General features: G+C 37.3%; 3 protein-coding genes across 6 annotated transcripts; 2 read left to right on the top strand and 1 right to left on the bottom strand.

Annotated features, from left to right (window-relative positions):
* Nucleotides 1–1,569: 1,569 nt before the first annotated feature.
* LOC111787473 lies at nucleotides 1,570–11,672 on the bottom strand. Of its 4 annotated transcripts, XM_023667442.1 has the most exons (11): nucleotides 11,423–11,672; nucleotides 9,920–10,657; nucleotides 9,444–9,504; nucleotides 9,102–9,349; nucleotides 6,444–8,977; nucleotides 6,194–6,318; nucleotides 3,789–5,618; nucleotides 3,199–3,247; nucleotides 2,840–3,081; nucleotides 2,614–2,721; nucleotides 1,570–2,387 (listed from the first exon to the last, which is right to left on the bottom strand). In XM_023667442.1, the coding sequence occupies exons 4-11, from the start codon at nucleotides 9,292–9,294 to the stop codon at nucleotides 2,153–2,155; spliced, it is 5,316 nt and encodes a 1,771-aa protein (XP_023523210.1). In that variant the 5' UTR covers nucleotides 9,295–9,349; nucleotides 9,444–9,504; nucleotides 9,920–10,657; nucleotides 11,423–11,672; the 3' UTR covers nucleotides 1,570–2,152. The 4 variants fall into 4 exon arrangements, with proteins under 4 accessions (XP_023523210.1, XP_023523209.1, XP_023523208.1 ...); XM_023667441.1 differs by lacking the exon at nucleotides 9,920–10,657 and having other exon boundaries at nucleotides 9,444–9,517; XM_023667440.1 differs by lacking the exon at nucleotides 9,920–10,657.
* A 1,996-nt stretch (nucleotides 11,673–13,668) lies between these two features.
* Nucleotides 13,669–20,291, top strand: LOC111788803 (protein LEO1 homolog). The gene is made up of 12 exons (XM_023669320.1): nucleotides 13,669–13,932; nucleotides 14,305–14,645; nucleotides 15,187–15,304; nucleotides 15,406–15,609; nucleotides 16,045–16,221; nucleotides 16,492–16,623; nucleotides 17,120–17,299; nucleotides 17,383–17,514; nucleotides 17,869–17,973; nucleotides 18,053–18,289; nucleotides 19,291–19,450; nucleotides 19,902–20,291. The coding sequence occupies exons 1-11, from the start codon at nucleotides 13,819–13,821 to the stop codon at nucleotides 19,423–19,425; spliced, it is 1,875 nt and encodes a 624-aa protein (XP_023525088.1). The 5' UTR covers nucleotides 13,669–13,818; the 3' UTR covers nucleotides 19,426–19,450; nucleotides 19,902–20,291.
* A 1,089-nt stretch (nucleotides 20,292–21,380) lies between these two features.
* Nucleotides 21,381–25,082, top strand: LOC111788383 (chaperone protein ClpB1). The gene is made up of 7 exons (XM_023668712.1): nucleotides 21,381–21,599; nucleotides 21,738–22,901; nucleotides 22,982–23,163; nucleotides 23,245–23,867; nucleotides 23,954–24,233; nucleotides 24,322–24,519; nucleotides 24,616–25,082. The coding sequence occupies exons 2-7, from the start codon at nucleotides 21,752–21,754 to the stop codon at nucleotides 24,910–24,912; spliced, it is 2,730 nt and encodes a 909-aa protein (XP_023524480.1). The 5' UTR covers nucleotides 21,381–21,599; nucleotides 21,738–21,751; the 3' UTR covers nucleotides 24,913–25,082.
* The last annotated feature ends 921 nt before the right edge of the window (nucleotides 25,083–26,003 follow it).

Here is a 26,003-nt window from a genome sequence, read left to right as displayed (position 1 = left end):
TTTTATTAAAAATGTTTAAAATTTTATTTTAAAAGCTTACTAAAAATATAAAAGTTAATGGATTATGTAATAATGGGACTAAATTGGCTCTAAAAATATAAAATTCATAATTATAACCCTCTATCTCAACTCTCTAAAAACTAACCTAAAACAATTTATATTATTGTTAGGTTGAATTTAGATACGGGAATCCAGTACGATTTTGATATATATTTTTTAAAGTGAATCAATTCAACTATCCATATGTCTGAATTTGACGTTAAAATGTGGATATGAAAAATAAATTCTTGACGACCCACCTACTACTTCCATCTCTAAGTTTGTTGTTTGTCATTACATCATGATTATATATATATTTTTTTTTTGTGTGATGGTGTTGCGTAAAATTATTTAATTAATATTGTAGGTGTACGAGTCAAATTTTAATATAATATAAGAATGCTAGAATACCATATAATATAAGAATGTTAGAATACCACAAATTTGAGTTTTAATACACTCCTTGCCATGAATATAATCACTTGATTTTAGAGAAAGAACTATCCAAAAAGATATATCTGAGAGAATTGATTAAGATATTTTAGAATTTTTTTTTAAATTGAAGGTAATATTGAAACAAAATTGAAAGTGAGAGGGTTTCTATAATTTTGCTATTATTTTCTACATTTCTTAATTTCACATCATATAACATAAAATTCACAATTTAAATTAGGATAATGAAAGGAATGAATTATCTTAAAACACATCTCACTTTCCAAAATCAAATATTGAATTCTCGTTGAATTTGAAAAAAATAAAAGGTCTATTTTTAAAAAATCATTAAAAGGCGTTGAAATAAAATATAATGGGGGAAAAGAGTCATTTTACTTGCTTTCTTTATTAATTAATTTTCACCCATTTTTTGTGGAATTAATTCTTCTTTATTTAGATATAGAATTACAAATATTTTGGATGAATTCATCCAAGAACATTATTAAAAAAAAAAAAAAAATTAAAATTAAAAAACGTAAAATATGTTGATTAGAAATAAAGGAGGTCAAATACCTGTTAGATATTCCAAATTACTAACTCGTGATAAACAGAGGAATGGACTGTGAACCAAATAACAACTCTTGTTACTAATTATTCCAAAGATAAAGAAAACGTTAAATATCAAATTTGGTCCCTGCACATACCCAATCCATTAGTTGCACATACCCAATCCATTAGTAGCTTCTAAAGGTAGGATCTATTTATCAGGTTATATCGAACTTGGGAGTGAAAGTTCGAGACTAAATTCTAACTTTCTACAAACTACATGGACCAAATTTGTAACTTAATCCAGAAGAACATTCTACGATCCCAGAAACCGATCTTGGAACTCGATATCAATGTGTTAAACTTCTCTTCATTAAAAGGGCATATATATCAAATCTATGGAGAAATAGGCACACAGAAAGGCATGGTACCTTTGAAACCTCCGATTGTAATAGAACAAAATAACAACAATGCCTCTGGAGAAATGGATACTTGAACCAAATTGAAATGGGGATCATGCCAACAAAACAAATAGGATGATTCGGATGCGAATTAAAAATAAGCACTTGATAATATTTTTATTACTTCAGCTAAAATACTGATCAGGATTTACAATTTTTACATGTAACGCCAAATAATCTGTATTGAAATATCAGCACACTAATGTCCAGCCCAACTCTGTGTCTCCACATCTAACACTCAATTTTTTTTCCCAAATAAGAAGAGCTAAAGCTTAAATCATGAATAAAAAACCCATACAAGTACAATTAATACCTGGGTTTAGGGATGCATGGAGACTTCTGGGAAACAACTGCAATTCTTCTGCCCTCCCATTTGCAGGAACAAAGAAAAAGAAAGAAAGACAGGGCATTGCAATTTCTTTTGTACATTAAGTGTGAATGGACCTATTTATATTACTCAAAATGACATTGAAGGACCTAACTTGCACATATCTTATCTAACAGCCTCAATTGATTTCAAGAAGATAACTTAGAAATCATTTCTCTCTGACATTCCCAATTGTATGGTTCTATTTGTGAAGCATATTGACTATAAGTTGAAAGAAAATCGACCAGAGAAGCATTAGGGATGTAGAGATAATTGGCCGACGTGAACAAAATCAATCAATTAATAATTAAAGTGAAAGACATTGTACCCTGTCAGGAAGATTTCTAGGAATGGGAAGTGCAGTAACATATCTCTGGGGGCAAGATCTCTGAGAACTTGTGGTTACATCAGAAGATGACGAGGCCTCACCCCCATCAACTTGTCCTCGACTATGGAACTTGGCAAACCGATTGATAACGGAGAATTTCTCAAGATCCTGGCATTCCACTCTCAAATCTAAGATTGAAGCTCTCTTCTCCACTCTGCCATAGCAAAAGCAGCTTATTACCAATTTAAATCAAAAACACCTCAACGAGGCGGAACCAAATAATGTCAGTAATAAACAAAAGTAATAGTAGCAACAGCAGACACCAAAAGCTGAAAGAAAATTGCGATTGAAAAGTGAGAAACAATGCAAGATTAGCATCATATAATCAAATCCTCTGGAAAATAAAAATAATCAAATCAAATGAAAGACATTAAAGCTACCTCAATAAATCATCTTGCATCTTCTGTGCCCGGCTCATGAAGTTCTCCAAACCTTCTATGAACTTATGATAACCAGCTTTCCCAGATGCTTTAGGTCTCTCAGAAGGGCTAAAATGAACATACGAAAAAAACCAAATATTAGTATTAAAAAAAATATGTAAACAATGTACAATCTATCGTCCTTGCATAGACATTTAAAATTTTAAGGTCAGAGGAAAATTCTTACAGATTTCTTTCTGGATGCGAAGCATTATCAGTTCCTGTGGAAGAAACTATATTACAGGCATCCCCTAATGCTAGCCTCGCAACAAAATAAGCCACACTCTCATAATGTAAGCTGGGGTCTGAAGAGAGAGTTGTAAAAGGAGGAGGACGAAGGAGTTGTTGAACTAGCTGTGTAGTCAAGTTAAGCCTCCTCTTTAGTTTTATTATCAGTCCATCGTCGATCATTTCAACTTCATCTTCTTTCTGTCAAAGGATGATTGCAATAAAAATCATTTTATTAATAGATCATGCACTCTTGACTAGATCTGAGATCTGGAATAACAAACATTCAAGAAGAGCCTAGTTAAACAAATAGCATACCTTCTCAATCAGCCGGTTGGTTGTCTGAGCCCAGTCAACGTCTGCCATGCTGCAGATAGAAAACAGCAGTCAGCATACATAAGAACAAGCATTAAAAAAAATAATAATAATAAATCAAGCACTATGCTTAATCCATGAAGTCGAGCTTCCACAAGATAAGTTTTCAGAGGATGGAGAATGTATTTAACAAGAACCAAATCTATAAAAACAAAAATAAATAGCTTTTTTGAAAATACAGAAAATGATTGAGGTGTAAATCAGCAAGAAACAAAAGGTGAAAATGTCAGAAAACGTTATAAAAAAACTTCAAAGCATTCCAATCCTTTACTCTTATCATTCAAAAGCTAAAGAAACCTTCAGTGAAGATGCACAGAAAACGTTCTAACAAATTTTCGAAGTGTTCCAATCCTTCACTTTTATCAATCAGAAATGCTAAAAAAAACCTTCAGTGAAGATGCATGGATTCTTTTTTTTTTTTCTTTTTCGAGCAGTCACTTTGAACTTGCATTTCTAGTCCAATCTTATGTAGCAGTTTCTTTCAATTAACTACAAATATTTTAGTTGTATTCTTTTGAGGGTAAGAGGACAACCTTATATCCTGCAGCCTTCTAAAGCTTTGAGTGATTTCTTCATTCCATGGTAACAGTTCAGGTGCAGAGTGTTTGCGCTTTTTTGGTCTTACGGCAGACAAACTTTCATTGATGAAATCAAGTGGCAATGATTGACCAGAAGACAAATGTCTGTGTTCTATCGATGCGAGAGTTAAACTGTCCCTTGAATTATTGTGCTCACTACCATCAACAGAAGCATTTGCTTGATTCAAAGGAATTTGAGCATTGAAACCATCAGGAGGTTTTTCCACAATGAAAGGTTGATCCAAAGGCTTTATGGATGCATTTTTAGATCCAGGAAATACGGTTAAAGATTGCCCATTATTGAAGGTTCCATATTGATCAAACCAAGACGGTGCCATCTGGGGACTAATTTGAGGATGCTCGCCTCTCACACAAGATGCAATGTCACTATTAGATGATACATAGGCATCCCCTTTCTTTGATGAATAATTTACCGCTGCTGTATCTACATGTGAAATGGAACCATTGTTATGCAATGACTCTCTGACAGCATTACCGTGTCCATGCAATAAGAGTTGTCCGCCATCCATGGCAACCTGCTGAGAATCTAAACCGCAATCCGGACCTTTAAATCTCTTCCCACTCCTGTTAGTTGGGTCATTATCTGCACTTTTAATGGCATGCATATGATGCAGTAAGGAGTAATGGTGTTGCGGACTAATATTTGGACGCAGAGAATGACCAAAAGTGTCAATATTTGCTCGAGTAGCCATAGAATTTGATGGAGATGCACCTAATGAGGGATGTCCAGCTGATTCCAGTCCACCTGATGCACTTGTAGCCTGCAAGGAAATTTCACTCTTCCCACCTGAAACTTGTTTGTCAGGGCTTTCTTGCATTTGTTTTTCTCCCCCAATAATATTTTGCATATTCATGGAATTTTCTACAGGGAAAATACCCTCTAGTTCCAATTTCTCTTGATTATCAGTCTTTTTTTGTCCAGAAAAATTCTTGTCTGGATTGTCCATACGCATATGAGACTTAAGCAAATCTGAGGCAGCTATTGATGGCTCCGCATGTAATGAATGTTTCTGGGTTCTGACACTTGCCCACTCATTAGGAGAGACTTTTGAGAAAGAATCCTGTTGAGACATGGGCACAGAAACCAATTCCTGGGCAAGCTGGGAAGAATTTTGTGCATTAGATATATCACCACTGCTAAGGTGAGATGTGTCAGCAGAAGAAACTAGGTTCATTTGGAGACCACTTCTGGAAATATCTGTTGATGCCATTTGGCTCTTCTCAACTCGCTCAGAAGAGTCATCAAAAGTTCTTGAATGAACACCAATTTTATCCGAAAACACACTAGCAGAGTGATTGGCAACTAGGTGCTGATTGTGCAGATGACTTCTAGGATAAGGAAAGGCAGATTGAGAAGCTGCAGCCAAGTTTCCTTGAGCATTGATATGAGGGATTTTATTGCCGCTGTGTCCAGAAGGACCAGTTATATTATTTCTCAAATCCCTCTGTTTAGAGGCTACAGAAGCCAACATATGACCACGTTCTCCTGTTTCCGAGGTAGAATGGGTTGAACTCATAACCATGGGCGAGGAACAATGAGAAGATAGAGCAGAATCTTGCATGGACATGCGTTGAGGGGGCCCCAGTTGCAAACCAAAAACTTGAGAATCAGAGGACTGCTTTCGTGGTGCTTGACCAACTGATCCATCAGAAGTTTCTGCTTCAACCATTTCAGAAGAAGGATTTCGGTAAGAGGGACTATGTGTAGCATTACCATGTTCTCTTGGCTGGTCCACTTTGTGAAGAAGCTCAAGCATATTTTGGCTGCAAATAAATAAAGAATGAGAAGGATTTTACCTAAATCATCATTTAAGTTGAAATATATAATCCAGAAACACATAAATGCTCACTAATATGATACTTGGTTCAGAAATCAGATATCAGATAACAGATAAAAAGGTGGAAAAAAGTGTCAGAAAAGGAAGGAAATGCAAGGTATCCGCCCTAACCAAGCTAAAATAACACCCAAAGAAAACCCTCCAAGTAGGGTAAATCAAGGATGGATAATAGTTAAGAGATTGAAATCCTATTTTAGTCCCTCAACATTTTTTGTCATTTTGGCCCCTAAGCTAACAAAAAATTTATATTGTCCCTAAAATTGGCATAAAAAGACCAGTTGAACCCTATTTAACAGAAATCAAACAGTAGGCTGATTAAATCTACCCTGCAAACAAATATTTGAAGTCTTATGTAGTAGGTCAAGAGCTAATAATTGATAAAAAATAAAAAAAAATAGTTGCAATGACAAAAAGAAACACTTGATCGAAGTTCATAAATGGTAGTAGCAACAAGCATAAATTGCATAAATGATAATAAACAATTGTTCAGTGTTAGACTACCTGGACGGTAAGGCCACTTGTCGTGGATCATGGCCTGTAAGGTTATCCAAAGAAGAAGAAAAACGAGATCCAAAAGGTGGAAGCATTCTTTTGGAAGGTATATCTCCAAAGGCTCCCATGTCACTCTGAAAACAAGCTTAAGCCTTCATTAATCATGGAAATTTTGAATCGATTCTCAAATTAGAAATATACAAAAAAACAATATTAGAAAAAAAAAAATCTTATTGCAACAAATTGAAATCCCAATCACCTTTTCAACTTCCATTGAATTTCCATCTGCTCCTGATTTGGATTGCCTAAAATGACTTAGCTCACTGCCTTTAAACCCATGAGAATTCTGCTGCATAGGAGCCTGTGGTTGTGTTGCATGGGTTGTTCCAAAAGAAGGTTCCATATCCATATCTAAATTCCCCATAGGATGATACTGGAATCTGCGAGAAGTTAGAGATGGCTTTCGAATGGTATTACCTCCTACTTTCTGTTTGCTTCCAGAAGAAGTGTGTGTATCACTAGTATTTGAGTTTTCAATCTCATGCATTTCAGTCGCACCCTTCTCTAAGCAACTGTTCCCAGGTGATTCGAACATTTGAGAGCCCTTATCATGATGATGTTGGTATTTTTCCACAAAACCACTTTCTTTTAACTCCATTGAAGTAGTAGCATCTTTCCAAAAGGAAACATTACGATTAATGGGATTGTGTTGCCTGCTTCCTAGGTCATCTCTTAAACTGCTAGCATTAGTTACTGCAGCATTGTTTATCATATGAGCACCTTCATTGTACACCTGCGAGTTTTCAACAGCAGGATTTGCATGCTGCAACTCATCAGTTGCGTTAGGAATTGAATCATGGTTCTGCTTAAAAGTAGCAGAACCCATCTCTTCACATAAAGTTCTCTTATGATCTCCACCCTGAGAAGATTGTGACATGTTATGTGTTTTATGATTTTTCATACCTCCATGGGAGAACATCGGTTCAATATAGCTCCAACCATTAGGCTTACATGGTTGGCTATTATAAGAGGACACATTCTGTTGACGGAGCCAAGATCCTGACATATTATCTGCATTTATTTCCACACTTGAAGTATTACCTTCGTTTTCAGATAAATTGTGACCCTCAGCAAGTGACTTATGTTGCAAATTACGGTCTATCCATTTTCTTTCACCATCCAACGATGGAGTCAAACTTTGGGCCCTGCTATTCTGAAAACCTTCAGTTTGTTGAAAGAATGGTTTATGAGCCGGTTGCGAAAATCCAAAGGCATTGGCTGAGTTAGTATAATTGTTGGGCCTATTATTTGCCGCAGAAGAGACAGAAGAATGTCGAGAATTCATTGTCTGCAAGTTGTTATCAACCCAAACAGGTTGCAATTTTCTACTGCCATTAACATCGGAAGATTGCTGATTACCATTTGGAGCACCGCTATTATTACAGTTTAGGCCACCCCACCCTTCTTGAGCGCCCATATCCCCACTTGAAGTTTCTGCCACAGCTGACTGCATCAAAGCACTCCAACTTCCACTCTGTAAAAAGGAATATCCAGCATTAAAATCCATACCATCTGCCATATTGAAACCACCTGCCGTAATGTTATCATTCCTCCCAAAAGCATCCCACAAGTTGTCATCTGAACCATACAAAATCTTTTCTTCAGCGGGATCTAGTGTAGCCACAGTCTGTGGTGGAGCAACCTGTGCCATTGTCTTCTCCTGTGACACCTCTGATCGCCCATTGAAATCTTGTCTGCTACCAAATTCCTGCATAGATGTATTTCTCTGTTGGAGATTCACATGCTGCAAGTTTTCAGAATTTAATCCTCCATTTAAACCTTGACTGGCAGACATGCCAAGCATACTTCTCCCCATGAAATCCTGTCTCACAACCATTCCATCCTGCATGCTAACCTGATCCGGGAATGCAGTATAATGGTTCCCTGAAATGGGGTCGTTACTGACAGATAACTGCTGCATAGAAGGTTTATCTGTCGGAATGAGAGAGTTTGAACCTAGAAAACTAGGTGCAGTAGAAATAGGAACCCCATATAAAGAGTGATCAACTTGTTCAGGAATTAAACCCATCGAGCGCAGTGCTTGTTGCTGCTCAGAAGGAAATACAAATCCACTAGAGGAGCCCTGCATTGTTGCCGACAAACTATGTTGCAATGAGTTGGTGTTATTCACCATATGCTCAGTCAACCAAGGAGAGGTAGATAAATCATTAACAGGAATACCATCAATCAGCGTGGCTGAATGGTTTCCTGCTGACGGCTTTGAGTTGGATGAAATCTGATTCATTGAGCCATGTTGTCTTGCTTCCTGCTGCTGAAATTGGTGTTGCCTCTGAAGTTCTTGAATATGTGACAACATCGCTTGTTGTTGCAGAAGCTGCATGTCATGATTCCCAGGCTGCTGCTTAGGCAAAATCTGTGTCACACTGGCATTCCTGCCACTCAATTGCTGTTGGCCACCAAAAAAATCAAAATTTACGGGAGAATCAGTAGTTTCCAACCTAGCTACATTTTTCTTGCTTAATTCAGGATTATTCACTTGTGCTTCATGAATAGATAGGCCTCTAGATGTTATATGCCTATCAGATACTGCATCTGCACCTAAAAAGTTTGCTTCAGCCTGTCTTGCATGGAAAAGTTGTTGTCCTGCTGCATAACCATTGAGAGATTGATATTGATTCTGAGACTCGCTTCTTCCAATCTCAGGAGTTATATATGATTGTGAGAAGTTCAAACCATGAAGCGAGTGAGAAGGCTGACCCAGTCCTCCAGAATCTGCTAGGAAAAAATATAAACAAAATATAGTCGATGCCATAAAAAAGAGAGGAAAAACGATGATCCACACAAAGTAAGAAAAAAAAGTAAGGATCGGCTTCATGAAGGAACTACAAAGTAATACCTGGTTGATGAGCATTATAATTCTTCAAATTTGAAACAAAAGGAGAATTTATTTCTCTCTGGTTTCGAACCCATAGATTATTATTAAGACCAGCGCAGCTTCCATCAGCAGCCTGAGACTGATGCTGGCCCTGGTACAAATTCTCTTGGCCAAAGAAATTGTGGACCCTGTCTCCAACTTCGTTTCCAGGCATAGATGGTCAACCCCACTGTTCAGCTGGTAATGACTTTTGGTGTGAAAATAGGTACCTAAAAAAAAAAGTTATCAGCTACAGCAAATCCATGCCACCTACAGCAACCACATGAGGTAATTTCTCAAGTACGGTTGTTGTCCGAAACATACCCTCTTTTGGTCATTTAAGATTTCTCAGAATTTCTATATGACGGAACCCCTCAAATATATCCTGCATATAGCCACTACACTACATCATACTAAAATAGATTTTATGGCCAAAGAGAAAATAGCAACGAGTTCCATAGATAATAGCCACGTAGTACCATTTCAATCATGTCAATTCAAATCACTTTTTTTAATTGAGAGAACATCTTGCACCATAAGAAAGGGTAACAAAAACAAGCGCCAAACAAACACTCGGGCCATATACAAATGTTTTTAAGAAACTAAACAAATGCTCTAAACAGAAGCCAATCTTGGTAATAAAAAGTCCAAGGTTTAATGTCATTGATTTAGGGATTTTCGTAGCCTTCTACATGCAGAGAATATTAGAAAATGTAAGTTACGCTATTATCTCAATCTAGCAACAGCAACGTGTTGTTCATTTTAGCACAACATTTATAATCAGAACTTGAACTTTTTACCTCAACCAGACAGCAAACCACCCGAAGGCAACTGAACTCCCATAGTTTTTTCCCTTGTCCCCTTACTTGGAGATATAGCTATCCTCCTTGGCCATCTTAAGGCTTCATATCTGAGGAAGAAAGGCTCTAAAGTTCTAAAGAATAAAAGACCTAAAAGCCTCCTTTGTGATTCCACTTAAAAGTTGCAATTTAACCGTTATTGTTTTGCTATAAAATATAGTTACATTTTATCCATTTAAAAGCAACTGAATTTTGAGTTTAAATTTATTAGATCTTTCCTGTTACCAGTCTCTATCTTTTCAGGTTGCTATAGCTAGACTAACATGGATTTAGATTTAACTTATGTTCATAGGTTCTGAACTACCTCGTTCCAAGTGTTTAGACATTTTGAATATCTTTATTCATCAATTTAATGAGGTAGAGAGAACATCCTTTCTCCTCTTGGCAACTGAAAAATAGAGTTTATAGAAAAAGAAAATTTGTTGTTCAACAACAATTGTTTTTGAGGTGTACAATGGCTGTTTACCTAGTTTACAACAAAACCAAAAAGAAAGAATATTTCAAAAATCTCATAATAAAAAGACGAAACCCAACTTGAAGGTAACAGAATGGAAAGAAATCTAGCCCCCAATCATCGACAGTACAGATTGATATTTCTAACATCATTATAACTGCACTCCATAAAGTGAAATTGTGATGCGTGGTTATTGATCGTAGCCTCATAAACCATGCAGCGAGCTACATGAATTGAAAGTTAGAACACTGCGAAAAGTCTCAAATCCAAAGATATATGGGATCATAATGAAAATTGACCTTCTAGTTCAAGTCAATCTCATACTGGCAAAAAAAAAAAAAAAAATGAAGACCATAAAATTAACAGGTCCTGGTAATATAACAATATGAGCACCGCATTTCCATGGATACTAATATTTCCACAAGTCATACTATAAACATGACTGCATGTATTCTCAATATAAAGCCGGACCTATCTCTATAAGATAACCAGTGAAAGAACGTGAAGATAAAGAGTGGTTGCAGTGCTTACAAACCACAATGAAAAGATTACGACATTACGTTGTAAAATTTTTCGCTCCCAGAACCCAAAAAGCTTGCGCAACACGTGAAAAGCAAAAATGACAAAAATGGGGAAGGGGATCAAGAGACGACATGTTGCGCTGACACAAGCAACAACACTAATGTCGTCCAAAAACTTCATTATCGACAAAAGGAAGTAAAACACGCCACAAATATAATCAATCCATTCCTCCACCTCCATTTTCAGAACAACCAAACAGGTAGGTACAGAAGCCACAAATTTTCTCCAGATTAACCCAAGGAGAAGGCGCAACACAACACTACAAGCTGCAACAAGCTGCAACAAGTTGCCCGTACCCAAGACACCGCCATGAAGCACTTATTCACTATTTCCCAAAAGAAAATACCCCCCGGAAAAGGGAAAAAATTAGGGTTTTAAAAAAAGAAAGAAGGAAGCAACAAACTCACACTGATTTGATGAGCTTTCACATAAACTTGTAAGCGTTCCTCTGATAATGCTGGATTATGCAGTGTTAGGGTTTGAATCAGAGAGAGATACGACTATATGTTCCTCCCCGAGCTCAGAGAGAGAGAGAGAGAGAGAGAGATAAAGCGATCGAAAGAGTGCGAAAATTTCAACGAACTGGGTCACAGAGTTGAGGTTCGGACCGAACCTCAGGTCTGGGATGGATATGGATGATTTGGGTCCGAATCTGAGCCCCGATTGCCATCGCCATTGCCCAATGAGGTACTGCGAATCCATGTTTTCCTTCCTCCCAATAATACGAGTTTTCGCACGTGCCTTTAATTTTTTTCACTCTATCCAAAAATACCTTTTTACCCTCTGGAAATTTGGGACAACTCATTTGTCATGGGCTGGTCCAATAAAAAGCAGGCCCAAGCCCAATTTCATCATACTCTATCTTGGGCCTAAATTGATTCGGCCCGTAAGTAAGTTCAAAGCCCAAATCCCAAATGTTGAGACCTCGAGTGCATTGGTATAAATTTACTTCACCATATGAGTTACAATTATCGAAAGAAATAACCTATTATTAATAGATGATTATTACCTATGGTATTAACACGACGATTAAAACTCGAACTTTGAGGCTTTAATGGTAAAAAGGTTTAATCACTCGTACCTGAGTTCATAAAAGATTCTTTATACTGACCGTGTTGGGCTTCGATGAGCTCAAATTTATATACGTCATTAGTGAATGATCAGTTTGTTTGGAAAAGTAAGCTTAAGACAGCCCGAGTCACAGTTATACGACTTACATGACCAAGCATATACCTTAGAGTTTGCATTAGACACGTTAGCTTTATATGTTAAGAAGAAATATTCATATATGTGGTTTCATATTGATTATCATAAATTGATTATAGTGATTATAGTAAGATGTGAGGAACAAGTAACCTTTTAAAGTAGTAAGGATTTTCGTGAGTATAAGCTTACGAGCTAAGAAGGTTTAATATCTTAAAGATTTCCCCCATGATCGAGCATGGATAACATTCAAACTCAATAATGTGTTTACAGTTTTATGTACGCCGTGAACTAAAGGTTTAGAGATATTGTTTGACTCGAACATTCGCACCTTTCCGATTCTTTCTCCTATATTTTGGAAGATATGTTAAAATGGATGAGGTTGTTTTGTTGTTCTTTACGAAACACTAGTGAACTCAATTTATACATCTTAATAAGAAAGATAAAATCAGTCCCCTAGGCATCGAAATCTTGAAGCTTGTTGGTCTACTCGTTGTGAGTTCTATTGCCATGAACGTCTAGATCCATGTTCCATGTCGTATGCGATTATATTTCCGACTCCAACAATAAGGTCATTTACTGGTATTTTTAATACTCAACTTTTTTCAATAATTTTTCTTTTTTTAAAAAAGACACCTCAAACGATCGACATTGATTGCTACACGAACTATAGATAATTATGATAGAGTTAATTTCCGAACAATTTTTATCTTAACTTTAGCGTAGCATTACTTCATAGCATGCATGTAGTAATGACCAAAATCATATTAAAAAAAAAAGCGGTGTCGTTACACATGCATACGCTATAGTATTCCTATAATAATATAAGTTAAATAATAAAAAAAATTTACACTAGGGATAAAAAGGTAATTAAAATTTTTATAATGGACTACATTAATAAAAATACACATAAATTTTTTACTTAATACCTTCAATTTTTTTTTTTTTTTTCAAAAGCATGTCTAAACTTAAAAAAGAATACTCGTGAGTAATCTCCCTTTAAAAAATATTAAAGATTTTAAGAGTAACGTTAATATTTTTAAAAATTCAAAAAAGAATTAAAAAATTTAGAGATATTTATAAGATATAGCCCGAGAATTTGTATTTATATATTAACGATAATTTTTTAATTTATAAAAATTAAGAGGGTTAATACTAGTTTAAATATTTAAAAATAATTAGATGAGTATTAATAAATGTTTTAAAAGTGAAAGATATTTTTAAAAATTTCAAGATATTATCAAAACCTTTTAAAAATTTGTATATATATATATTTATATTTTTTTAGCAAAAAAACTAAGTTTATTGTATTTTAAAAAAATTAATTTAGCCTTTATACGGAGAGCCTACGTGTCAATAACCCAACGGTTAACACAAAAAAAAAAAAAAAAAAAAAAAAAGAGGAATTAAGGGGAATATATAAAGTCAAAAAGAAAAGAAATTAAGAAGAACAAAAAAGAAGAAAGAAAAGGCAGATCCCAGTGGCCAACTCTGGCAACTTCCGAGCCCTTGGACCTATTGGTTGTTGCAGTATTTTTCGTTTTCCCGTTAACCTACAGAATCACTGTCAGCCACACGAACAGGACGATCACACGGCCACATGGGGGAGGAGAAGAGGCACCAGATGATGCAGAATCTCTTTGGAGATCAATCCGAGGAGGAAGAAGAGATTGATTCCGAGCACGAGTCCAATCCGCAGCCAAATTATGCTTCTGTACTGTCTTCTATCCATGTTCTTATTTCTTTACGCCCTTACTACTCGAACTTTCTTAGATTGATGGATGTCGAGGGATTGAATTTTGGGTGAAGTTGCTGCTGTGTGTTGTGTGTTGGTTTAGTTGTTAATTATTTGCGGATACAATCGAGCATTCAATCTGCCACTTCAATGAAAAGGATTAAAATCAAAGCTGAAGAGCATTGGAAGACTGGTCACGTGAACCGATGGAATTAATAGATATTTCGGTGTTAATTGGAAAGATGCATATGGGGAACTAGTTATTGTGGATGCTGAGTGCTTATTGGACATTGGTTGTACTGGAATAAGTTGATTTAATGTTGTTGTTATTGTTCTTGACTGGTTTTACAGGATGAAGGAGAAGGTGAGGCGGAGCCTGAAGGTGAAGGTGAAGTGGAGGGACATGGGGAGGTGGAAATTGAGAGTGAAGGTGAGTTGCAGGGTGTTGAGCCGGATCCTGGAGAAGAAAGTGAGGGTGAAAGAGATCAAAGTTCTCAGGAAGTAGACGTGGGTCATCATGGAGAAGAAGAAAGTGAAGGGAAAGAGGTGGATAGCGAAGATAGGGAAGAATATGGCCAAAGAGTGGTAACAAGCAGGAGGCATGATTTAGTTGAAAGTGAATCCGAGAGGTCCGAAGAAAATCATTACATTGACAATGAAGACGAAGAGGTGGATCAAACTAGGAGTCCGAGGTAATGGAAGTACTGTTTGCCCTTCCCTTCATCTCTTTTCATTCCAGTTGTTCCCAACCTTTTGTATTATATTCTAGAATTCTAGCTTCATGATCTTATAGCTACTCATTGGCACAGTTTGCGGACAGCAGTTTTCTCCTAAATGTTTTTGTACACAACATTTCTATCATATTGTTCTTTCTTCTTACTTATTAGAGACCAGAGAAGTTCATAAACAATCACGTAAATCAGTGACTCGAAGGTAAATTGTAATTACAAAAATAGGAGAGAGAGGAGACTAGGAAGAGCCCATGACCTCCAGCCTCGCTTTCTTTAATTTGGTGATTTCTTTACAACCCACCCTTCAAAACTGGCCCCGATTGTACTGGAGCAAAGCATTTATACATTTCCTTTTAAAGGGTTACCACAAAGGAGCTGCTTCATGGATACGATAGATCACAATAATTTATATTGTATCAAATACATCTTAAGTATTTAATTTCTCAATGGACATTAGCTACTTCTGCCAGCATTGTGAATTTGAATTTTGAACTGGGGACAGGGAGGAGAGGGATCACAGTTCACATCCAGTGGCTGAAATTCGTGATGCATTTGGTGATTCTGATGAGGAAGATGAAGCAGAATATGCTGTTGAAAATGATATTAAGCAAGATTCAGCTGTGAGTAATAAATCTTCATTTGCAATGTTGAATAATTTCTGATTGCTGAAGCTGAATGACACTTGTGCTGTCAAGATGATAAAAAGTTGAATATTTTTCAGAGGTCACCTATGGAAGAGGAGGGGAGCTTTGAGAAGAGTCCAAGACCAGATGATATAATTCCTGATGAAGATGCTCGGTATGAGTCAGATGCTCGTTATGAATCAGAAGAGGAAAATTTCGAGGTAAAACATAAAGAGAAGCCAGTTGGGCCTCCATTGGAGCTAGAGATTCCACTACGTCCTCCTCCTGCCCGCCCAGAGAAGGTTCTTTGATGAACTCTATTGCATTGAACTGTCATTTGACACAATTTTTACTTCGCACCACCAAATTTTGCTTCTTATCTGATGTTAGGAGTGAAATGCTACATTGCATACAATTTGATTCTAGGTTGATCATATATGTATCCTCTGCCTGCTTGTGTAATAACAATTTAAGGATTCTTTTTTCATGCTTGATTTTGTGATAATATATAACTATTTTTTAAATTGCAGAAGATTTGATTATAGGAGCAAAATTATGAGATTATGCTTGAATTTGTACGGTTGGAAATTTTAGACACTGACATTGAAGCATTGCGTCCATTTTTTCTGTGCCGTGAATCATTCAATTAGGAAGTGTCAAAAATTATTTTGTCGTGCTTCTCTTTTACCAATATTTTGATGGTATGTAAATATGACAGCTTTTCAATCTGATTGCAGATGAACATGATAAAAGTCTCCAATATTATGGGCATCGATCCAAAACCATTTGATCCCAAAACATATGTGGAAGAGGATGTATTTGTGACAGATGAATCTGGAGCTAACAAACGCATACGCTTGGAAAATAACATCGTGCGCTGGAGAACTGTTAGGAAACCTGATGGCACAACAAGTGTATGTTTTTAGCATTCATGCCATTGATTTTGCTTAATGAATTAGCATTTTAATTATTACTAGTAGTGCATAATGAATGATCTTATAGAAGATTTTGTAGTACATTCTTTTATTGTTGTTTTGCTACAAATGAGTGTCATCCCAACTTTGGTCAGATTTTATACATTTTTAGGCTTCCCTAAGTTTATTCTGCTAGTCAACTAAATTGGTTTTTTTTGCCTTTTCTTTTACATTACTAAAAGCTTTAACATTTGTTTTCCTGATTTGTAGTGTGAAAGTAATGCACGTTTTGTGAGGTGGTCAGATGGCAGTTTGCAGCTATTAATTGGGAATGAAGTGCTTGACATAAACGTGCAAGATGCTAAGCACGACCAAGCACACTTGTTTCTTAGGCATGGGAAGGTAATGTCTCAAAAGTAATTAAAATTGAAATTTAGATTTATAGTTCTGTCACATTTTTTTCTTGTTTAACTGTTTGAACTCGAGGCTCTTTTTCTACTCTAGGGATTTGGGACTGATAATCGTGCTCAACTACATAGAATATTGCTGAAATTTGTATCATTTTGTTGTATCAGTGTAGCACTTTAATTAAGCTAGTTTTTGTTTCACCTGCGTTAGGATTTGAATTCCTTTCTACTTTGAAGAGATATTTTGATTATTTTATATCTGGAGCATAGACTTATTAATGCTTTTTAACTTTTTTGGGCTTGGGATGTGAATATGATGACTAACCCATTCTTATTGCAAAAAGTGAATTAGAATATACTTGCATTGTTTAAATTTTGCAACTATTATTTTCCCTTTCTAGGGTGATCCTTCCTTTGTAAACGAACAAATAACAGGTCTTTCCCCCCCCCCCCNGTACTTCATATGATGATCATCTGTTTTGTACGTGCAGGGAATTCTGCAATCACAAGGTAGGCTTATGAGAAAGATGAGGTTCGTTCCATCGTCCCTGACATCTAATTCTCACCGCTTGTTAACTGCTCTGGTTGACTCACGACATAAGAAGGTGTATAAGGTTAAGAATTGTGTAACGCACATTGATCCTGAAAGGGAAAAAGAGGAAAAAGAAAGGGTAAATGGTCTAATGGTGTTTGTTGCTCTGAATCGTACATAAATCATGGTGTTCACTTGCTGTATTGTATTGTGCTGTTGTAGGCCGAAAGTCAAACAATCAGGGCAAATGTACTTCTTAATCGGAAGAAGGAAAAGGTTAACAAGAAATATACTCCTGTCATTGACAGAAGGCGCCAACTATCACCTGGGTTCTTGGAAGATGCCCTTGAGGAGGTATGCTGTTGTAATTTTCTTTCTCATTTCTTCACATTATCTAAATCTTTTGGGATTTGAGAATGTTTCTTGTTTCGAGGTATAAAGTGGTTCTCATGGTATTAAGTTGTCAAGTTAGGCTATTTGGGTAGTTTGGCATTCAGGATTTGCGAATTTGAACTGATTTCTGGTTTAGGGGTTATAAGTTGCTTATGTTGCTGAAAAGAAGGAAAAGTTGCTTCGGTTGCATGTATTGCATCTGTTGCTTCTGTATACAACTTTATAGATTTCATTTCAGTTATAAAATTATTGGAAGCACATCGTTATGTTCTTTTGCAAGTCATGGAGATTACAAAACTTACCATGTTTGTCCAGGAAGATGAAACAGATTATATTGATTCACGTCGTTCCAGCCGCCGCTTTGAGGAAGATTTGGAAGCTGAAGAACGAGCCGAAAAACGGATAATGAATGCAAAGAAGGTCTATTACCTTGTCAATTAAATCTTGCCCATTGATTTTTGTTAGAGTGCTAAAAATGCAAATGGAATTTGCATCACAGGGAACTAGAAACATACCCTGGAAGTCATCCTTGCCCGCTGCTAAATCATCTGGGCGTCCTGTGGATTTCTCAGACAGTGAGAAGGAAGAGTCTGAGTACGAAAGTGAAGAAGAAGATGGTGCTCATGGGAGAGTTGAAGAACCAGAGCAGGAGTATGATGAAGAGGGGGAAGAAGACGATGAACGTGATGAAGAGGCAGAAGTTAATGAAGTGTCAGATGTGGATGAAGAGGCCGAGGTATGATTTAATATATATTTTCTTGAGATTTCATTAACATAATGAAATATACAGAGCAGGGGAAGAAATCCCCAGTTCACGGAAGTTGCAATAAAGCGTTTCCAACTAGCCCAAACATTACAGGTTGAATAACTACAACAGAAAATTGATTTACTAAGTGTTCACTTAGAAGCATCAACAAGAATAACTTTATGAAGAAAAGAAAGCAGGTTTCTGCCTTTGCCTATACAAATTTGGTAATTTCCTTGATTAAGGTCCATGAGAAACTTCCAGGGAGATTTAGCCAAAGATTATTGGCTTTCTTAAAAGGGTAATAAGTGAGAGAAAATGAATATTGGCTTTTAAGTTTTACCTTATAGACTTAAGGAGAGCACCCCCCGAAAGAAGAGAAAAGAAAGTGCTAGAAGGAGTTTGCTTGTTGGCAGTGAATGGAGATGTTGTCTTGAGATTCTGCTGCATACCTTCATACTTGGAGAGAGGATCATATTAGGATTACTCCTTTTAATCTATTATCTAAGGTGTTGATATCCTCTAATAAACTTTCCACATGAAGTCTTTTGCTTTTTTGGGGGATATTTATGCTTCCAATGCATAGTGCAAAGATCGAAGCTGAGAGCCTTTTTAGGAGAGTTAAAGATCTTGAAGTTGGAAGCTGCAAGTGATGAAGCTTGAAGGTCATTAAAATCTGAAACACTCCCTCAATATTGCTTGTTGCCCATGAGGAAAGCTATCCCGGAAATTCCTCATCTTTCAAATTCCATTTAAGGTTAAGGCTCCAAACAGACAAAGTTTCTATTGTGAAGACTAGATATTCCAAGGTTAACACCCTTGCGATTTGTTGCCTTGGACAAATTGGGAAACCATTGCACAAAAACTTCCAATCAGTGTTTAAATCCTTGAATTTGGTGCAAAATTCTCCAAACCACCCTAACCCACTACATATAAACTCTATATATTTCATCCTTCCACTGTTTGTGATCAATTTTCCCTTCTATTTGCAGGAGCCCAAGCATAAGGTTAGAGATTATGGGGGCAGTCACAAGCGCAAGGGGATTGAGTCTGATGAGGAGTCTCCTCCAAGGAAGGTTGCAACCCATCGCAGGATGGCAGTAGTTTATGACAGCGATGAGGACTGAAAACTTGCTTCATATGAGATAAATAGTGAGCATTTTCATCTCATTTCCATTTGAGTTCTAATGATGGTGGAAACTGGACAATATCCATTCATCACTTCTCTTCTGATCTTTAGTTTGCTTTATTTTTATTTTAGAGTATATTTCAGTGGTTTATCTCTTTGGTATTTTAAACACGCATGTTAGTTCAAGCGGTCAGTGTCATTGGTTCAAATTCTTTTAGGATTGCTTATCTTGAGTTTCGTTACCAGCAACGTCAAAATCAGAATTTCCCCCTTTTCTGAAAGCCAAAATCATTGTTAATGAATAGTTATAATGGTTGATATAGAATTCTGCCAATTCAAGAAAAGTCTTTTTTACTCATGAACTTGTTAGATAGTCTTCTGTTCTTTCCCTTCTAGGATGGTTGCTTTCATTTGTTATAAAAACTTCATAAGAAACTGAAAGGTGTGTATCTCATTGACATTTCTAATTATCAGCGGCAGTGGCACGGTTGATCATTCTGCAATGGTAGCATTCTAGTCCGAGAGAGACGAACTGCGAAACAAGTGGAGGACTAAAGAACTCACCAGCCCAACTCCGGCAGATTCAAAAGGTTCATGCGGCTCTGGCTATTAATCCCACTTCTGTAAATTGGTTACATGAGATCACGGTATGAAAATGGCGTTTTCTTGGTATAATTTCATCTGTGTGCCAAAACAACCCATTACTAATTCCTGTCTCCATGGAAAAGCATTGATTTTCTTGTTCTCATTGGCTGGCGTTCTTTTCTTTCCCTTGTTGTTCGAACTCTAATTCTCTCATATTCACAATATCATGCTATGTTTGGCTGCTGGCAAGAGAAATAGATTGAGAGGTTCTGATGATTATACTAAGAAGACAGATTTGACGCTTTATTTTCATCCTTTCATGAAATGGCAATGAATTTGTGAGGAGTTGGAAAGATCTTTATAACACTGGGATTTTAATATTAAAACTTTGTTTTAGACAATGTTTTTAGTCTTTATGTATTATTTTTTTTGAAACTCACGTATATTTAAATATTGAGACGACTTTTATTTATTTATTATTTATTTACATAAAATACTATAAAGTACTGAGATAAGGTGATTGTGATATATACTAAAATGGGTGTGGGTCCTCCTGAATGGTCTCCCACGAGTCAGTTAATTGAAGATTCTAGAATCTTCATCAATGATTTATTAATATATATTAAAAAAAAGGAGGAAAGTATCCTTAATAATAAAGAAAATGGACTAAAGAATCCAAGGCATTATATCTTATTACCAAATATTTATAAAAAGAATTAGGTTTCGCTCGACACAGATGCAAATCGGACCTTACCCTTGTCATCGATGCTAGATGCAAACACCCTTTGCAGATGTAGCTCCTTCGCCCCTTGCCTATGTCAATCCTCGCCCTTGCCCACGTAACTAGACATGTTCTTCACCTTCTTCATTGCTTTGAAATACATACACAACTCCTCTCTCTCGCTCATAACTTGATAATCCAACCCAACCAAAAACTAAATGGTTGAATAGAGTTGTGGAATAATTTTAGATACTTGAGTTATCAATTCAACCAACTTGGAATTTTGAGTGGGTCGAACAAATTTTCTCAAACTTATCCATTAACAATTCAGAGAATAAATCTATATTTAAAGTATTTTAATAGAGAAGGAAAGATAATTAAATATTGATTAACTAAACTAACTGGAATAATGGCTGTTTTTCTTGTTACAAACTAATAAAACGTTTATTTAAACGGAATGAAAAAAAAATAATAAGAATAAAGGATGTATAGTTTATTAAGATAAAACCAAAAATATCTTGTAATATGATTATTAAAAAAAAGAAAGAAAAAAAGAAAAAAAAAAAAAGCATTAGATGCGGTATGGGCCACCAAGGGGAAGACCTCGTGGCCGTGCAAATTATAACGTCTGGTAAAATCCGGCTAAGTCTAGTTCCTTCCAGATGCCTCCATTTTCATTCCATAAGAACACCATGCCGCCTCCGTGTTTCTGCAATCTTCTTCCATTTCACTGCACTACCATTTGTACGCAACGCTTCGATAATCGAGATCGGATTTCTCTTTGATACTAAACACTTTCTTTCGAATCAAGTCTGCTACTACCGCAAGGGTTTTGTACAACTGCATTTCTGTTCTTTGAATTGAAGGTATGGTGATCTCTGACTCTTTCTTTTTAATCGATGGGTTTCAGTTTGATTCATTGTGATTGTTCTTGTATTTTGATGGCTTTCGTTGCTTTTTTCTGCTATTAGTGTTGATCGTCTGTTTTTATTTTATTATTTTAGAATCTTTTACGGATATGAATCCTGATAAATTCACCCACAAGACTAATGAGGCACTCGCCGGAGCTCACGAGTTAGCTTTGAATTCTGGTCATGCGCAACTGACACCGCTTCATTTGGCGGTTGCTTTGATTTCTGATCCGAGTGGGATTTTCAGCCAAGCGATTTCTAGTTCCGGTGGTGAAAATGCCCAAAAAGAAGTGGAGACGGTCTTCAATCGAGCATTGAAGAAGCTTCCATCTCAATCCCCTGCACCGGATGAAGTGCCGGCGAGTACAACTCTGATTAAGGTGATTCGAAGGGCACAAGCGGCACAAAAATCGCGAGGGGACACGCATTTAGCTGTCGATCAATTGGTTCTTGGCCTTCTTGATGATTCTCAGATTGGGGATTTGCTCAAAGAAGCCGGTGTCACCACGGCGAAAGTTAAATCCGAGGTCGAGAAACTACGTGGAAAAGAAGGGAAGAAAGTGGAGAGTGCATCTGGAGATACAACATTTCAGGCACTCAAAACATATGGGCGAGACCTGGTAGAACAAGCGGGGAAACTCGACCCAGTTATTGGTAGGGATGAGGAAATTCGAAGGGTGGTGAGAATCTTATCGAGAAGGACTAAGAACAACCCTGTTCTTATTGGGGAGCCTGGTGTTGGAAAAACTGCAGTGGTTGAAGGATTAGCACAAAGAATTGTAAGAGGGGATGTTCCAAGTAATCTTATTGATGTGAGGCTCATAGCTTTGGATATGGGTGCTCTGGTTGCGGGAGCTAAGTACAGGGGAGAGTTTGAAGAGAGACTGAAGGCTGTATTGAAGGAAGTTGAAGATGCAGAGGGGAAGGTTATACTGTTCATCGATGAGATTCATCTTGTTCTTGGTGCTGGAAGAACAGAGGGGTCAATGGACGCCGCTAACCTTTTCAAGCCTATGCTGGCTAGAGGGCAGCTACGTTGTATTGGGGCAACTACTCTTGAAGAGTACAGGAAGTACGTGGAGAAGGATGCGGCATTTGAAAGAAGGTTCCAGCAGGTTTATGTGGCTGAACCAAGTGTGCCTGATACTATCAGCATCCTTCGAGGACTCAAAGAGAGATATGAAGGTCATCATGGTGTTAGGATACAAGATCGAGCTCTTGTCGTTGCAGCCCAGCTTTCGAGTCGATATATCACTGGTATGTATCTGTTTCTTATTTCCAGGGCTATTTGTAAGGATGATGAAGATATTGATATTGATTTGGTTTACATTGTGCAGGGCGACACCTTCCTGATAAGGCTATTGATTTAGTTGATGAAGCTTGTGCTAATGTGAGGGTCCAGCTTGATAGCCAGCCTGAAGAAATTGACAACTTGGAGAGGAGGCGAATGCAGCTTGAAGTTGAACTCCATGCGCTTGAAAAGGAGAAGGATAAAGCTAGTAAAGCTCGTCTGGTTGAAGTGGGTATTGTTTCTACAGATTGTCCTTTCATTGTTTGTCATTGTTGATTAGTTGCTGACATTTTATTGACTTTGCTGTAGGTGAGGAGAGAGCTGGATGATTTGAGGGATAAGCTTCAGCCATTGCTGATGAAATATCGAAAGGAGAAAGAAAGGGTAGATGAGATTAGAAGACTGAAGCAGAGGAGGGAGGAACTACAGATAGCTTTGCAAGAGGCTGAAAGAAGATATGATTTAGCAAGAGCTGCTGACTTGCGATATGGAGCAATCCAGGAAGTAGAATCTGCTATAGCACGGATTGAAGGGAACACTGATGAGAACCTAATGTTAACCGAAACCGTCGGACCGGAACAAGTAGCAGAAGTTGTGAGCCGGTGGACTGGAATTCCTGTCACGAGGCTCGGCCAGAATGAGAAAGAGAGGCTGGTTGGGCTTGCTGAGAGATTGCACAAGAGAGTTGTGGGGCAGAATCAAGCAGTTGATGCTGTTGCTGAAGCTGTTTTACGGTCAAGAGCTGGATTGGGAAGGCCACAGCAGCCAACTGGTTCCTTCTTGTTTCTGGGTCCTACTGGTGTTGGCAAAACTGAGCTTGCCAAGGCGCTTGCTGAGCAACTTTTTGATGATGAAAACCTCCTGGTGAGAATTGACATGTCTGAATATATGGAGCAACACTCGGTTGCGCGCCTCATCGGCGCTCCTCCTGGGTAAGTACCTTTCACCATATAGGGTAAGTTGTTGGTCTTTGTTTGCTTTAGAGAACAAAATCTCATAGGCACTTGTGATTTTTCAGGTATGTTGGCCATGAAGAAGGAGGGCAACTCACAGAGGCTGTAAGGCGGAGGCCTTACAGTGTTGTGCTGTTTGATGAAGTGGAGAAAGCTCACATCTCTGTGTTCAACACCCTTCTCCAAGTTCTAGACGATGGGAGATTGACTGATGGTCAAGGCCGCACTGTGGATTTCAGAAACACAGTCATTATCATGACCTCTAACCTTGGAGCTGAACATCTCCTTTCTGGGCTTATGGGAAAATGCACAATGCAAGTTGCTCGTGATCGAGTTATGCAGGAGGTACCAAAAACAGAACAAGTTTTGTGCTCTTTTTTCACAAATCTTCGTCTGTTCATTACAACTTAACGAACAATTGCTGGTCTTTCAGGTGCGGAAACACTTCAGGCCAGAGCTGCTTAATCGTTTGGATGAAATTGTTGTATTTGACCCTCTCTCGCACGACCAGCTGAGGAAAGTTGCCAGGCTGCAGATGAAAGACGTCGCAGCCCGCCTGGCCGAGAGGGGAATTGCCTTGGCCGTGACGGATGCTGCCCTCGACCATGTCTTGGCAGAGAGCTACGATCCGGTAAGTATATTGATCAAGAAAATGAAAGAACAAACATGTAGCTTCAATTTGGGTGAACAAAAATGGTAACATGGTCGATTATGGGGATTGTTTCAGGTATATGGTGCTAGACCCATAAGAAGATGGCTGGAGAGGAGAGTGGTGACAGAGCTATCGAGAATGTTGATCAAAGAAGAAATCGATGAGAATTCGACTGTGTTCATCGATGCAGGGGGTGATGGGGATAGGTTGACGTACAGAGTGGAGAAGAACGGGGGATTGGTTGATGCTCAAACTGGGAATAAGTCTGATGTCTTGATTCAACTCAAGAATGGCATAAGAAGCGACGCTGCTGCTCAGACTGTGAAGAAGATGAAGATTGAGGAAATTGATGAAGATGAGATGGAACAGTAAAAGAGAAGAGTAGAACTGATGGGATCTGTGTGAAAAGAGTGTATTTGAATCTCTTCTTCTTCTTCTTGTGTTTTGATGTATTTCCCTGGGAAGTTGTTTAAGTAAATAGAAAAATTTAAGAATTTACGGACCAAATGAATACATAAATGTTACATTTTTGCCTCTTTGAAGCCGTTCTTGACGTTCTTGGAAGCATTTGAAGCTAGCATGACCCATGTTATGTTCAATTTTAATTATATTTTTAGCCAAAATGTAATTGATATGCTTAACTAAGCTTGAATTGAATTGAATCAACGATCAATTTTAATTATATTTTTATTGTTTGTTCGGTTGGATGACTTATTTGCGCTGTATCAAGTTTTATGTTTGCTTTCCATGGGTTATGTTTATGCTATGATATGGGTTATGTTTATGCTATGATATATGTTATGTTACCTAATAAGTAATATTAAACATGAAAGATATGTTTAAGTAATATTAAACATGAAAGATATGACAAGTAAAACATATATATTCTCATAGAAATACTACTTTAGGAAAATAATAGATAAATGACTTGTATTATCTCTCTGTGGCTCCAACAACATGAGCATATGCTAGCGAAAGGTCTTGCCTAGGGGCACGTATGTGAGCCCTTGGTGGATCCATGTGTGCATGTGTGAGCCGTGTGTAGAGAAGGTCAAGTCTAGAGGTAATATACGAGCCATTCTAGTAAGTCCATGTGCCCGTGCGTGGGTTGTAAATAGAGAAGTATTACACATTCAACTCCCACTCATTTAGTATTTTAAATACTGAAGCCACGTGTTACGATAGTTGCATTTTCATTAAGTTGTATCCCTTACATTAGATATTAGATAAGGGCGCATGCATTTCTTTTCACTATTTAGTTCATGTTTACTTTTATTTTAAATGAGTTTTGCGAACGTTGAAATCTATGACAAGTTTTTAGTAAACCATTTTTAAGGATTTTCCGTACATATTATAATGTCATGACGTCTCTATTTTATTGAAAAAAAATAGAGTCGTTACAAAACCGTACTAAGAATGGGATAGATCTAATGCCTTTGTACGCTTTCATATTTTTAAGCTGA

This window comes from Cucurbita pepo, chromosome LG02 (genome assembly GCF_002806865.2).
Source record: "Cucurbita pepo subsp. pepo cultivar mu-cu-16 chromosome LG02, ASM280686v2, whole genome shotgun sequence".
Lineage (NCBI taxonomy): Eukaryota > Viridiplantae > Streptophyta > Magnoliopsida > Cucurbitales > Cucurbitaceae > Cucurbita > Cucurbita pepo.
Note: the sequence above shows the minus strand (reverse complement) of the source record. Positions and strands in the feature narration are given on the sequence as shown.